Below are 15,346 nucleotides of genomic sequence, written 5' to 3' on the forward strand. Positions count from 1 at the left end.
GGGATCTTGTGTTGTATTGTCTCCCAGCTTATCTTCCTCCTCACTCATTCCTTTGTTTTGAATCTTGCATTCTTCCTTACTGGTATTAATCTTCCCACTGATTTTTTTTTTAAATTCCATGTCAGCAATAAATAAATAAATAATTCTGTGGAAATATTAATCTAAATTTGTGGCTTTTTGCATCACCTTTTTCTCCTTTTATTCCCCATGTGAATATTAACAGCAGTCAGAATGCCAGGAGTTTTGTCTTACTATTTGCATTTTATATCCTTTTTTACTTTAGCCTGCACCACATGAAGTAAATGCTAATTCACAGCCTAGGAGTGGAGAAGAGCTCTACTAAATAAAAGAACTGAATTGTGAAAGCAGCAGAAGGGGCTGGGAGGGTGACCTGCCACTTGTGAGTAGAAGCTTTGTTACTCTGCTGCAGTTAGCATCACTAACAACTGCCCATCTTTGACCAGTGACAACCACTTATATTTTTATGCACAAGTTCACTTAAAAAGCATAAATTTAAACAGAGAAAACATGATGGTTTAAGTTTTTTTCTCTCTTAATGGATCTTTACATTAAGATCAAAGGATTCCAGCAGGGAGATTAGAGAATATTAAGAGTTTTAAGATTTGGGGACCAGAATCCTACATTTATTAGTCATATTAAGCCATATGTTGTCAAGTTAATACCTTTCTCAAGATACTTCTATACAATTGAAAAACTGAAAAAAGCCTCAGTGGCTTTTTTCTTTTCTTTCTATGTATGCTTACTTACAGCATCTGTAAGAGGCAGTGGTCTTCATGTAGCACTTTGCATTTTTACCTCTTTGCTCAGCTTGCTCATTCAATTTTCTGTCACTGTATCTTAGGATTGCCTTAGGTCATGTAATCACATTAATATAATAGACCAAAATAGTACTGTCAAATTCTCCCAGGTTTTGTACATTAATTTTATTAGACATCTTGCAACAAAGAAAAAATTTCAAACAAACATGTAATTCAGAGGTCATTTTAACAGCCAAATACCTTTTACTTCTCAGTGAAAGCGCAGTATTTGAATGAGCACTTCCTTTGAAACAATATGCCTTCAGGTTTGTTTGCTGCTGCACTTGTGAGAACACTCCATTTTCTTTCTTTGTGAAACTGACTTTACAAAGTATCTGTCACTCAGTAGCTTTTACCTTTTCTGACTTCCAAGCCATTGGCATTTCTTTATTCTTACAAACCATCGGGCTATGATTGCTCATGCATCCTAGGGCATAGTACTGGCTCCCTGCACTCAGACCCCTCTCACTTCCCTAAACAACTTGTGTTTAAGACACCAATCAGATTTTTGCAGAAGAGTTCTTCACACTCCAAATAGCTTGCTGACATTATGTATTAACAGGAGATACTTCCCATACTATTCACTGGCATTAGGAGTAGCAGGTACTATTATTCTATCTCTTCTTACAATCCAAAGAACGGAAGAGCAAAAATATCACTTGAATGCAGATAACTCTCTTAACAGTCAAATCTGTTACAAATATGCTACTAAAGCAGATTCAAACACTGTAAAATTGAAACAAATAGAAATCCCCCAGAGACTGGGATGAATATCTAAGAGGCTGTTACCTGGAAAAATTTGTGTTCCACAAACAGGCTAATTGCATTTCCTGTCAGATGCCAGCACATTTTCTACCTATCAGAGAGATTTGGCTGGTACATGAATGGAATTTTCCTGAGCACTTCCAATAGCTGAGATTCCTCTTTTAACCTCTCTGAGCACCTGCCCCCTTCTCAAATATATATATATATATATGCCACATAAAGCAAAGCTGATGATGATTTTCAAGGCTGTTCATCTTGATTTTTTGCCTAACCTGCCCCATTAAGATAGTCAGTTACTTTAATCTTAAATTAAAACTTAAAAGTTTGTACCAAGTAATCAGCCTGGAATATAATTCACAATGAACATCAGTGTGTAAGTCCTATCTACTTCCCCATTTCTTAATCTTGCAGTGCAGGAGTAAATATTGACGGTTATCTTTGCCTGCTACTAAGTACTTCCTCGTTCCTCACTTAACCAAACAAACTTTCCATCATCCCAAGTGCTGGACAAATGATTTATCAAAATGACAGCAGCAAAGTACTTAGTTCTAAAAGCTCAAATGTTTACTTTTAAGCGATGGCAAAGAAAAACATATTAGCACTCAAGAAGTATTTAGAATCCAAAATCTTTGCATTCTTTGTAGAAACTCCAGTGCTTTTCCATTGCAGAGCATGGTAGAAACTCCTCTTTATGTGCCATTACTATCTCATGGAATTGAAGAAAATGTGTCAGACTTTCCACTGAGTTGAACTGGACAGAAGAGCCTGTTGAAAATTAATGCAAATGATTACAGAATGTAAATTAGATTAATGGAAAGCAATAACTGGCGCTATTAGCTAAAAAGGTCTTTGTAGTTAGAACCTTGCAAACCTCAGTGATCCCTAAGAATCTGTCATGTGCCCTAGGAATCTTGTGGGGTAAGACTTGCAATATCTTACCAATATGTCTCATTCAGACCCAGTCTTCAATGAGACAAGGGCCACACTACACCTCCTGGTGCCCAGCCTAAGAAGCTAGCCATCCCAGACATTTCCAATTATGTAATAGGAAAATGCAGTTGTTCTTCAGTACTGTTGAATTTCATGTATTATGTCTACAAAGAGGCATGTTCAATGTACTTTCCCAAAATACAGAATCTCTCTCACAGAGAAAGCCTGTCCTGAAACAACTGTATAAAAACGAAAGTGTAGACCTGTACAGAAGAAATTGCAGGACTGAACTATAGGTATTTTCAATATTTGAGTATCTGCTGGACTGAATTAACTATTGCAATGCATAAATTTAAAGCACTTTTGTCAGTACAGGAGAAGCTGAACTTTTGTCACTGTTAAAAATCAGTAACAAAGTAACATGGTAAAGATCCACCAGTAAAAAATATTGGAAGACGTTGATCCATAACAGCATAGATTCCAAAAGGCACTTGGGATTTCAGATTTCAGTTACTTGTTTTCATACATCTTTCATTCCCACTTTCTCCCTTCAGTATCCTTGCACAAAGTAACACAGCTACTGAGCTGCCACAACCAGCCCAACACAGAAAACTGCCAGTGAGGGCAGAATTGTCACGCATAGCAGATGGTGTCAAAAGAGGGAACTCTCATGAAAGTGGAGATGGTTTCTGTTTAAAAAAAAACAACAAAAACCAACAACAAAACCAAAACAACAAAATATTGTGTCCAAACAACATTCAAGTGTCCTCAAGAAGCAAATCAGGATACATATTTCAGGATTATTAGATCAGTCAAGATAAATCTTTGTCAAAATGCAGAGAAAACATGTCTGAAGTGACATCAGTTGGCCATTTAGCTTGTACTTACTACTGGGCAATCATATGCCGTCCCAAGAGTCTTTCTTTGTTACCACCACTTTTAATTTCTGTCACCTACACCGATTCTAAGAAAAAAAATATACTCATTGAATGGACAATATGAATGGTGCCAGTGCTAAAACAAACTGTGCTATAATGCAGGTGCTAGACCCTTTAATTCCATGTCTCTGTGATGATTTCCCTGCCACTTCCTGAGTTCCAGGAGCATACCACCCAAAGCCAGCAAAGTAGCAAATTGCTACTAGAAGAGAGAGGTTGGTGTTCAGAGGTGCAAATAGAGTCTTGTGTGTCTTACAAGCTCGGTGCATGTTCAGTACACATAACACAGTACATAATGGAACAAAATGTATGATCTGATGTCTGTAATATATTTAAGTATCACTGACTGCAACAAAGATGGGCAGGCTGCACACAAGACCCACGCGGAAAGTTACATCACAACACGTCTCACACTTATGAAGCAGCAGTCAGTCACACCAGAAGAAGGCAACTTACACACTCATTTAGAAGTGATGTTTTAAAGGGTACAAGGAATGCTTGGATTAAAAAATCACAAAATAGTTTTTTTAAAGACAACATCAGGTAAAAATGATCTTAAAGTATGCCTGGGATTTTTTAAAAAGAAAATAAACTGGCAGAAACTGAGATGAAACATTTTCATTAATGCTGAGTATACAATGTCATGACAGGCATGACTTCAACCTGCTCTAGTTTGTTGAAAAAATACTTTTTTTTGTTCTGAAATGTCCACATTTTGTATGCAAGTAGAAGGAAAATTCTTAGCAAATCCTGAAACTAATTTAACATCCTGTATTGACAGATCATAATTGGAGGAAAGATGCAATTTTCTTACTTTGGAAAGGCTCTTCTCTGTAATGCAATGTTTTAACTTACTGACTAAAAATTCTCAACTCAAATGAGAAGTGTAAGGGAGATAAGACCAAATACATATATTGAAGTTGCCTTTTTCAGCAGCAGCTAACAGCTTTCTTTGTTGATTCCTTTGTGTCAAATTTGTTTTACTTATTGGATTAACATTTTGTCAACTAAACATCACTATTCCACCATAAGTACTTTACCTAAGTGAATAATTAACATATCTAATCTCTATATTCTCCACTTCTCAGTAATTTTAGATAACAGTCAACATCTAGCAAAACCACAGTAATTTATACATCCTAAAACCACCTTTCTCAGTTCTGACACCAGTTGTTTTATTAAAAAGTTTCTATATCCACAGACAGTAATTTTCCCCAGTAGGTATGAATCAGTATTTTGGTCCCTGTATTTTTTCCTCTGACAACAATGATTTTTTTCCTTTGCATTTTTCTTTCTCAAGTCTTTCTCCCCTTTTTCTCTCCCTTTGCTACTATATTTAATCTTCTGATACACACTTTGATGTTTTCTTCCTGCACTTTCCTGACTGTTAACTCTAATCCCCTTAAAAAAGACTGGCAGTTTGGAGGCTGTAAGCAGCCAAGAAAGATTCCTATACTGTTATCCAAAACTCAGTGCCTTGGGTATAGAAGCAAACTTAGTAAATTTAGACACACAAACAGGGCCTTTCTCTGCTTTTCCACCCTTGCTGTCCTATTCTGTCAGTCTTCTATCATCTTCATGAACAGTAAGATAAAGTATCAATATCAGAATGAGGGTTTTTTTTTTTCATAAGTATGGGGAAAACACATGTTGTCTCTTGATAGCTTTTCCATCCTGCTTATCAACATTCCTTCTGTCTTTCAAGGCATCTATTTTAGTCTTAGAGTTTTGAAACCACTCTAAATATTTTCAACTTGTGTTTCCATTTTGTTGCATCTCTACCAGTCCTTGTCCGCTGTGGCTGCTAAGAATCTGAAAATTGTACTTAAGGAGAATTTCCATTAATGGTGCAACTACATGAATGTCAGAATATAATCTCCAGCTGCATAAACGTTAGTCAGTGAAGAGAAGATTGTCACTTCAGTGCAGAGTCACCATTTTCTGATCATTAAAATAGCTCCTGAAAGATGAGGCCTTAAAAATCCCACTAATATCTACACTATTTTTCCCAAGCAAGGAAGTACCCAAAAACTGGGTTACGTATTTTACAATTATCTTACTGATGTAAATTATCTGTAAAAGAATTTAAATGCTGTAGTAGTTTAGGCAAAATATTTGAGTAAATTTACAAGCATTAGTAAATACAGTTTAAAAGCTTCTATAAAATAGGTAATGATGATTATCAGATCTGAGGGAAGGATGAACTGATTTGCAGTATCTGGCAAAGCCACAGGAGATTTTATTCTTCTGATTCAAAAGGATCTGGTTCAGCACAGCTAGCCTAGACACAGGCTATAAATGTGTAAGCAAAGAGAAGATCTAAGAACAACACACTTAAAAGGTGACAGCATTGAATCTAAACTGCCATAGCAGAATATTAATAGAACAAAAATCTGTCTTAAGTGCTTTCAAATTTCTTGTGCCTTATCCACACTGCCCTCAAGAACTTAGAAAAGATCAGTCACAACCCAGGGGTTCCAACGGGCATTGTCTATTCAGACCAAGTAAGGCCTCAGAAATGACAGCCAGTACTTCATATAAACAACATTTTTGGGTCTTCTGAATCTTTAAAAAAAGGCTGCTACTGGATTGAGGCACAATAATTCTGCCCATGCTAGAGATAATTTTGAAAATAACTTTCCTTTCAGATTAAGTGTTCCTATTACCTGCTACGTTGAACCTGGACACTAGAACCAGGATTAACACCTGAAATTTAATAACTAAGCTGAAAAGTTCACCAGGGCAGTTCAACATGGTACTGATTTCATTATATTCTACAATTATTAAGGAAGAGGAAGAAATATCAGTTAGAGGAATATGAGCTTTTGGCCAGTTTAGCCTGAAACTAAAGCTTTCCTATGCCTTATTTCCCTTTAACCCGGACACATGGCCTGGTAGCTAGCTCTTTTTCTATCCTAAGATTAGAATGTATCAATGGTTTCTGTTACAGACACATTAAGAACTTATTTTAGTTAATATTTTCCTGAGGCTTGAGTGAAAGCAAGTAACTGCCTTTTGTGTTCTTCAGGATTTTTAAAATTTGTATTCATGATCTATCAAATTGAAAGAAAATCTGGTTGAGACCTGGTATTTTGGAAAAAGAGATGTGTGTGGACAGATTGCCATTTTAAGAGCAGAACTTTATCTGACAAAACATAGTGTTTTCCCAGTAATTTAATAGTTTTTTCCCTCTACATGCATTCACTTTTTTCAGGTCTCCCCACAGTTCTTGACTCACTTTACATGATATAGATGTCAATTCTTTTTTTCTCTTGTAAATGCTGGAGTCCACAGATTCTGTCCTTACAAACCAATCAGTAAGGAGACTTCTTCTTCTAATGAACAGATCAATTATATCAGTCAGACACCTAAAGTTAAAGTGGTGTGCACCCGCTACAAGATACACGCTAGCAGAAATTTTGACTAACTGCATTATGATTCTTTGTGTTCATCTCCATCCCACTGTTGAAAATACCTTTTCCCCAATAATTAATCTATCAAGTGACCTAAATCATGCACACTGCATTTTTTTTTGCATTGGTAATTATGGACCTTTGAAAAAAAAAATCAAAGGTTATTTATAGCATCACAATAATAAATAAATAATTTCAGTTTGGAAGCTTCTTCTATATGTACTATAATGACCAGATAATTCATAGAACAGCTGTAATAGTGCCAGAAGGACATAGAGCACGTCCTGATAGTACCTTAGCCTATGGTTTCTTTCTTCACATATCAGGCATGACTCATCATGGATGATCTATAGGTTCAGTCCATCATCTGCCTATAACTGAAATCTGTATAGCAGTAATGTGGAAATTAATTTATACTTTCACAATTCATTATTTTATTCCATTCCTTCTAGATAAAATTGTATATTTGAGAAAGAAACATGTCTTTCTCCACTCAATAAAGGAAGTTCCTCAGAAGTTCAAGGTCTCTTTATGTATCCAGTGACACTGGTAAAAGCAATGTCATAAAGCAGAAAAAAATATTAGGTGTTTAGAATCATTCTTCTTTCGAACTACTCCATAACAGTGATCTTTCTTGTTGCACTGTGTCTGCATAGTAAAAGGACTTGCAGGTATGATTAGAAACTAAGTATTCATGCCTTTTATTCTAAAGCATCAGTTTCAAGGCTTACACTGAATTCTTATATTACTTTATGTTTCATATGGTAGAAAGTATTATTCCCACAAATGAACCTAAACATGCTATGCTTTTTCAAGACACACGGTTAATAGTTCATCTGTTTCTAATTGTCTGAAAAATGTACAATAGAAATATTGCTTTACAGGCTTTTTTAGAGCATTACCCACATAAGTGATACGAATATATTATTTTCCATTAACCTTCTGCCTACATCATGATTTTATATAGTACCTGTTATCTCTCCTACATATCCTGGGGTATATGGCTGTTACACAGTAACAAATATTTATTATGTGACATATTCTGAATTATTATTTTTCTGGTACCTTGGATTGGTGGATCAAGATATTGTTACATTATTCATTTAACAATGTGGCAAAGTTAAGTCCACCAATGTACTGTAGAAATCCAGCAATGTTTCAATAGTACGTCAGAGAAACAAAATGACAATTTAAATCTTAGTAGCTCTTTTTTGCTAGAGATGTAGAATGATTTTATCCCCAAAAGGTGAGAGAAGTATAATTGATATACAAGCCAATATTGAGAATTGTGCACATCCTCCCATAACAGAATCTATCTTCAAGACTGAATTTGTAAATAAATAAAATAAAAAATAAGTACTTCTAGAATAAAACAGAATGTCTGGTTCCATTTTTATTATTAAAAAATATTTTCTATTAAAAAAATATTTTTACACAGCTGTCCAGTTGACCTTTCAGTTTCTCAATTAAGGTCCATCACTGTATTTAAATATCAATATTAATGGTTTTGAGCTCAACATCCACAAGAGCATATACTAGTATCTGTTCTTAAAAGACCCAAAGATTGCTTTAAAAATAATGGTAGGAGACTATTTCTCGTCTTACTAGGAGGGTGTAGGTTCCCAACATACATTTCTTTCTTTTTAACCTATTATGTTACTGTTGTAGACTTAATTATATAATGATTCACTTGTATACTCACTTGAAATGAAAATGGTTCTTTAAAATTATTTCTAACTGTTTTAGAAAACCTGAAATTAATGTGCCAACATAGTGCATAAAAAGTTCCAGCTCCAAACTTGGGTAATTAAAACCCAGCAGACTGAAATGCAGATTGGAACAAACAGAAGACAAGTTATAAATCTAGTTTCATTTCAGGTCAGAACAGCCCTTTGAAAAACTAACAGCTCCTGTTTTTCATGCACTGGCAAAATCTACAGTGGCTGTTTTTTTTGAGCTTTATGTACAACCCCAGAACAACCTCTAGAGCCTTCTCCTACACTATTACAACATGGGGATTGAAAGAATGAATTGTTCTATTTAAAAGCTTTGTTGTAACTTTGTTAAAAGTGATTCCTGAAAAAAACACCAACCAGATAAAAAATGATAAAATTTGAACACTTCCCAAGATACAATCATCAGGTAATCTCCTAAATATTTTCACCTCATATTACCAATGTGATGTCAAAATAGTCTCTTGTCTGTCGAAAGCAAAGCAGCAGGCAGAAGCCAGTGCCTCTTGAAGGCTGATGTGTCTCACATTGCCTTGCTTTTGCTTTTGCTTTCATAAGTAAGACAAGGAAAGACTTATTCCTTAATCTACAACAGTTCTTTTGTCTCAGTCTTCTCTCAGTCTCCACAGGACCACCAAAGCAGATGAAAATGCTATAGTGCACCTGATTAAGAAGATGGATCTGTTATCAAAGGATTCTTTTACCACTTGTTTCACAAAGTAAAAAGGTCAGAAAGCCAATGTCCAACGCACTCAAGTAGGAGTCAGTTTTAAGTACTCTTAGCTGGACTTCTTAGGGGAACATAGTTTCTGTATCAAAAAAAGGGGCAAAAGTTTTAACAAGCAAGTTTCCAACTAGATATTGGGGAAAAATTCATCCTGAGCATGGTTAAGCATAGGAATACCCAACCCTGAAAATATGCAGAATTTGCTTTGACAAGGCATCAAGAAACCTTATCTAATTTTGGAAACTGGTCCTACTTTGACCAGAAGGTTGGACTGAAGACCTCCAAAGGTCCCACTGAACCTATGTTAGCCTATGATTCTGTGCAATCACAGTATCATCTGGTTTCTTCTGAAGTAATTTTCCAATTTCAGAAAAATATGGCTTACACATAAGACATTAGAATTGGTTTCCATGTCATGCAGTCCCTGATAGTTATTTCTTCTGCCATCCCCTTCTGCCTATCCACAATTTTTGGCTCTATGAAAAGTGATTTTTGTTTGGCTCTTGCTGGCCACATAGCTTAAATCTGAATCAATCATGTGACATTTTACCTTCTACCCTGCTGACAGTCAAATAACAGCAGGTAGAGGATTTTGAAAGCAAGATGAAGGAAGCCTAAGCCTCAGCCAAGGTATGCAGTTACTGGAAAATACTGCTTTGTAAATTCTGCAGACAGAACTGTGCACTTCTTTGTAAAGCATGTAAGCACATAAAGCAAATGCCTGGAACTTTACAGTACTGAAAAGTACTTTCAAGTATTTTGTCTGTAAGCCATAAAGAAGAGAGAACAGTGCACCTTGAAATACCTCGAGACTGAAAAATACTATGTATAGACATTTTTGTCTGCAATCTCACTTTTCTTCCCAAGTACAAAATACAAAGTATATAGTTAATATCCCTGTCTTTTAGAGTCATATAAATGCGGACATAGTGTAGTTGAAGAATATTCTACTATGGATAAGGAAGAAAAAATATATATGAGATGTCAGGGTTTTGTTTTTTATTTGTATATGGTTTATTTGCTGGGGGTTATTAAATATTTCAAGTACTTCTCTTTCACATCACTGTTGCCATTATTAATAGTATGATAAGCTACTACTTCAACAATACCCAATCCGAAAAATTCAGATATACAGAATCAAGTTCCTTAAGCCATGCTTATTTTTGTTAGAAATAATAAACTTGGGGTTCTCAGTTTACATCTTGACTTTTGAATCACTAATGTTATTCATCATCTTTTCCCACTTTCCTTCAAAAATATGAAGAAGAGAATAGTAAAGTTTTCTAGTGAAAGTAGTTTCTGACGTAACTGTCTGAGCCTAACCAGAACCAGGGTTCTGATGCAGAGTACAGTACAGTACAAAATATATTATTTTACAATGGGCTAGATTTGTTGTTTGGATTATGTTACAAAGTATTTTTAACAGTTCAAATATGGATATGAGATCCCTATCTTGAAAAGTTTACAAGTATAATGGAAGACTGTTGCAAATATGCACATGCTGTGTTTTCTAGTAGCTTGATTTTACACTTGTTTAGGTACCGATACATATAATAGCTAAGTTTCATTTAACTGGAATTATTCACATGGATTTAAATACTCTCCTGTAAAGTCAGCCATTTCAGCATCACAACTTTGTACTGGTGTACAAGACAGGATAACTGACTATCAAGAAAATGAAAATTAATTATCCTTCTATCATTTTCCAGGACTAGTAAAGCCCACAAAGTAAACTAGTTCAAAGCAAACTTATACAGCTGAGCTTTACATTCAGATTTTATTTAGCACAAAGTAAAACAGCGGTGGCATTTTGTCTGTGTCTAGTTCTTTGGAAACAGAACTAGAGGGCAAACCAATGCAGTAAATCCATCTATGGGTTATGGGCCTTCTCGTAGTGCTTACAAAATTTCATTTAAGAGACTTATTTAAGGACATACTGAGATGCTTGCAAAGGAATTTCCTTCTGAAATAGGAGTTTTCTTTTTACAGTTTATTTTAAAAAATTTGATCAGACTGTGAAACTTGAGAAGCTTCTATTCAGACCTCTACACAAAAGATTTGAGATCCACAAGGCAGAGATGTCAAAACTGAGATGGTGGATGAATTTTTACATATTATACTGCATGTTCAGCAGCTTTTTTTCTTCAATTCATAGAGTAAATATAGTAGGTATGAACAAAAATTTAGTTATGTAACAACATTCCTGTAAATTTACAGTTTATCAAATTTTATTATAACATGTATCTTTAACTTTGAATTATCTCCTCTGTCCATTAATGGTTACTTTTGCTACAGTATTACTCTACACTCTTGCTGTAACTGTTTTGATTCAGGACTGAGCACCTAGGTGGTAGGGTGACAATGACCATATATGATACAAGACCATTATTTTGGCAAGTAGAATACAAATAGTAGGCATATTTGAGAAAATGTCAATGTGGCTGTTCATCTGTTCAGCAGAGATACATAACTCCTATAAACCATTGTCTTTGTTACTTTTCAATTAATATCAAAGAGCGGTTCAATATGGGTTTTTTTATATAAATAAATGTACTAGATAATCTATTTTTCTGTAACTTTAAAGACCACCTTCCTCCAAATTTTCTACCCTCTCATTTAAGATACTAGATTCACTTCTGTTTTCTGTCTTACTGCCTCTCACAGCAGACCTGGCTCAGCACTGTTATCTGGCACTGGGGTTTGAGCTGATGACTCTAACTTTGCACTGTGGTGAGTCAGGGTCATCCCTCTGTAGTGTAATCACAGGCAGTAGTGGCAAAAATACCAAATTAAGTACGATAGGCACTGTTCAAATCATACACGTATTACAGATAGGATTTAATGTGCAATCAATGTAAAAATGCAATATTGAAAACACAAAGTTACAAGCTTGGTCAGCTACACAAAGGTCAGAATATTTTCAGAAGCATTTCCACACCACCCTTTAAATTAGATTACTCAAGATTATTTACAGAATCACAGAATCACAGAATAATGAGGTTGGAAGAGACCTCTAAGATCATCAAGTCCAACCTATGCCCTGACACCTCAACTGGACTATAGCACCAAGTGCTATACATTTAGCAATGTATCATATTTCTCCATCTAAATCCAGAATACATTCCTCCATGCTATTATTTTTTTTTTTGAGACATTTAACTGAGTTCTCAAAATGATATGAAGTTATTTTGTTCACCAAAATAGCAAAATGTTTCTACTTTGGACACAGGAGAGTCAACCATATTGAGCTCTGAAAAACATTGCTATTGGGTCATTTATATCAATCTAAACCCTCAGGAGCATCATCATTTTTCCCCAGCACTCCTTCCCTCCCACACACAAATCAATTCCATGCCACCTCTTTTTCTTTCTCCTTTGATATCTCTTGTATAGCCTTTGCATCCACCATTAGGTTTTCTAGACTGCTAAAAAAACACTTACTCATAAATTCCCTGGCAACAGCTGCTTCTCCTTCAGCACACAGCTCCCACAACTTGTGTTTGTGGCAGGGATGTGGTGTTTGACTGCATATCATGCAGGTCAAAGCACCCAAGAAGCTGAGCAATGCAGACACTGATAGTGCTGGAGGTTCCTTGTGATAAAATTCTTTCCTGGGAGCATGAAAGATACTTTTGTTCTAAGAACAAGAAGTATCACTTAACACTGATGGCTTAATGCGCAGAGAAGTTATGCTTTTTATTTTTCTTAATTTGTTTTTCTGTATTTTCACTTAGTCTTATATCACTTAACACATGTAAGGGCAAACTTTTCCTTTGCTCCTTTACCAACCCAGTGGTTGCTGCTGTAAGATGATTTGGCCTTGTTTTTTGGGTTTTTTTTTTAAATCTAAATCTTCCTTGGCAAAATTACAACAGACACTGCAAAACTCTAACTTGAAAAGTAGCCAACTAAATGGCTACTATGTGTTTCATTGCTTGCCTTAAGGAAAACAGAAACATACCATATCATGCATATACAACTTTCTCGCTTGCTTTCAAGCATTCCTCCTGAGTTCAGTTTAAAATTTAATACTCCATCCTGAAATAACATAAACCTTTCAAAATAGCTTATGGTTCAGCCACTAAGAAATCATTTGTATTCCCTTGAAAACACTCTTCTTCCATACAACTTTGGGACCTTTCATGAACTGAAGGTGAACAAGAGTTGTTTTAATCTTTACAGGTGGCTAATGGTTATTAAAGGCAGTAAAGGATTGCCTGAGCACAAGAATTAGACTAGTCATGCTGTTTTCCAAAGACTGTCTTCCTGAAATAGCAATCTGCAAAATGAATGTGCATATCACACTTACTTAAACAACTGAATAAGCTTTTCTTTTAAGCCACTTCGCTGGAATTTCAATGTGAAATACCTAATACCATTTGCTCTACAACTTAAATCTGTTCTTCAGCTGACATCTGCTTCTGAATCCTTGTTATTCTTGGTCATTTTTAACAAATATTATGACAAGTATCAGAAAGTACAGAAAAATTCTAAGCCATATAATAACTGTTTCTTCTGTTTTCCTGTATACAGATAGTCTAAAAGTACTGTTTATTTGCTTAATGTTTACATTTCACTCAGGCTTGAATACAGTAATTCTTGCTTTCTGCTAGCATGATCCTAGGAGAGACTGAAGAGTCAGACTGAAAGAAGATACCTACACTGAAATTTAGTTAGGATTTAGATGGCCAATTCCAAAATGGCAATTTCTAATGCTTCTATTAAATACATGCATTGGTCTGGAACTGCTTTACTTCATGGGCTCTTCAAGTTTTTTGGACTAACACCCCTAAGGTACTAGAAGTCTGATGCTATATAAATGTTGAAGCACCTTATGAATCTCAACCAAGATGAAAAACTTGATCATTTCTTATGTTAGCCACTACAGAACAGCAGCTCCTTCTGTTCTTGCCAAGGGACCTTGATTTGGTAGAGGTTCCTAGGACACGCTTCCTAAACTGGGCTTTACCAAAAGTTCATTGGTAGCTGCTTCTTTCTATTACAAGATGGCTAGGTGTAGCTAGCCACTGCTTGTATCATTTTCTTCCCACTTATCCATGCTCTTCACACAGTAGGTCAATGAACACTGGGCCAAGGTATGGGAAGCTACAAGGAGAGTGAGGGAGGGGTATTAAAAATAATTCTCCTCCAAAATTGCTCACATTCCCAGGCCCCAGTCTTCTTTTTTAACAGTGTTCTGGGATGTGCAGAAAAAAAAAATCATTAATACAGAAAGAAAAAAAGAAGTTTGGTTCTCTGAAAAGCAGAAAATACTTCTACTATATAATACACACAGGCTGTAAGTATATTAGAAGGATAAAAGAGTGCCTGGGAATGTCTCCAGGTAAGCGGTACAGAACAATTCACATCCACACCAGCAAACTTTCCTCTCCTTTGAGCAGGTTGGCTGCAGTCAAAGTACCTGTTGGAAAAATTACTTGGAACAAGCTAACTCATGAACTGAGCTTGGAAACCATTTGAGGGTAGTCCAATGACCAGAACTGTACTCACAAAACAACAATGCAGATTAATCCTCTTCTGAAACAATTTAAGACACTGTTTAATGTCCTACATATCTGGCCATATAGTATCTGAAATGGAACTGAAGCTGAGAACACGTTGATTTTCCCTCCCTCAGCTTCTCACCTAAGACTAATAGCTAGGCAGTGGTTACTGTCATCTTAAATCACGTATCACAAAAAAACTTCCTTAAATACTCTTTTTCCAGATGACCCTGGACTACTTGGGAAAAACACTTGCTGATCTTCAGACTGATTTTTGTTTGTCAAGAATAGTTTTTGAATAAATCGATTTCTCTGTTCTGGAAGTTACAATGTTTATCACAAATTTTTTACAATACAAACAATTCAGAAGAACTAGTGAAATCTTCAAGGGCCTATCAAAAAGTTTGGAAACTAAATCCAGATCTGAGTCACTTACACCTGGTATAAACTGAAGTTACTGAAGAAAGGAAAAATAAACTCATAATCTGGAAGCTCTTAGCCTGAAGCAAATACCAGTA

At 35.6% G+C, this 15,346-nt stretch overlaps 1 protein-coding gene across 4 annotated transcripts in view; it reads right to left on the reverse strand.

Annotated features, from left to right (window-relative positions):
* Positions 1-2,125: 2,125 nt before the first annotated feature.
* Positions 2,126-15,346, reverse strand: part of ANKRD31 (ankyrin repeat domain 31) — a 62,958-nt gene continuing 49,737 nt past the window's right edge. For 3 of the 4 annotated variants that reach the window (XM_054003411.1, XM_054003412.1, XM_054003410.1), the window contains one exon: positions 2,126-2,348. In XM_054003411.1, the coding sequence (XP_053859386.1) occupies positions 2,197-2,348 (152 nt within the window). In that variant the 3' untranslated portion in view covers positions 2,126-2,196. Of the gene's footprint in view, positions 2,349-6,689; positions 6,787-15,346 lie in introns of all 4 variants that reach the window. The other variant, XR_008441295.1, reaches the window with a different exon arrangement.

The sequence above is a fragment of the Vidua macroura genome, chromosome Z (genome assembly GCF_024509145.1).
Source record: "Vidua macroura isolate BioBank_ID:100142 chromosome Z, ASM2450914v1, whole genome shotgun sequence".
Classification (NCBI taxonomy): domain Eukaryota; kingdom Metazoa; phylum Chordata; class Aves; order Passeriformes; family Viduidae; genus Vidua; species Vidua macroura.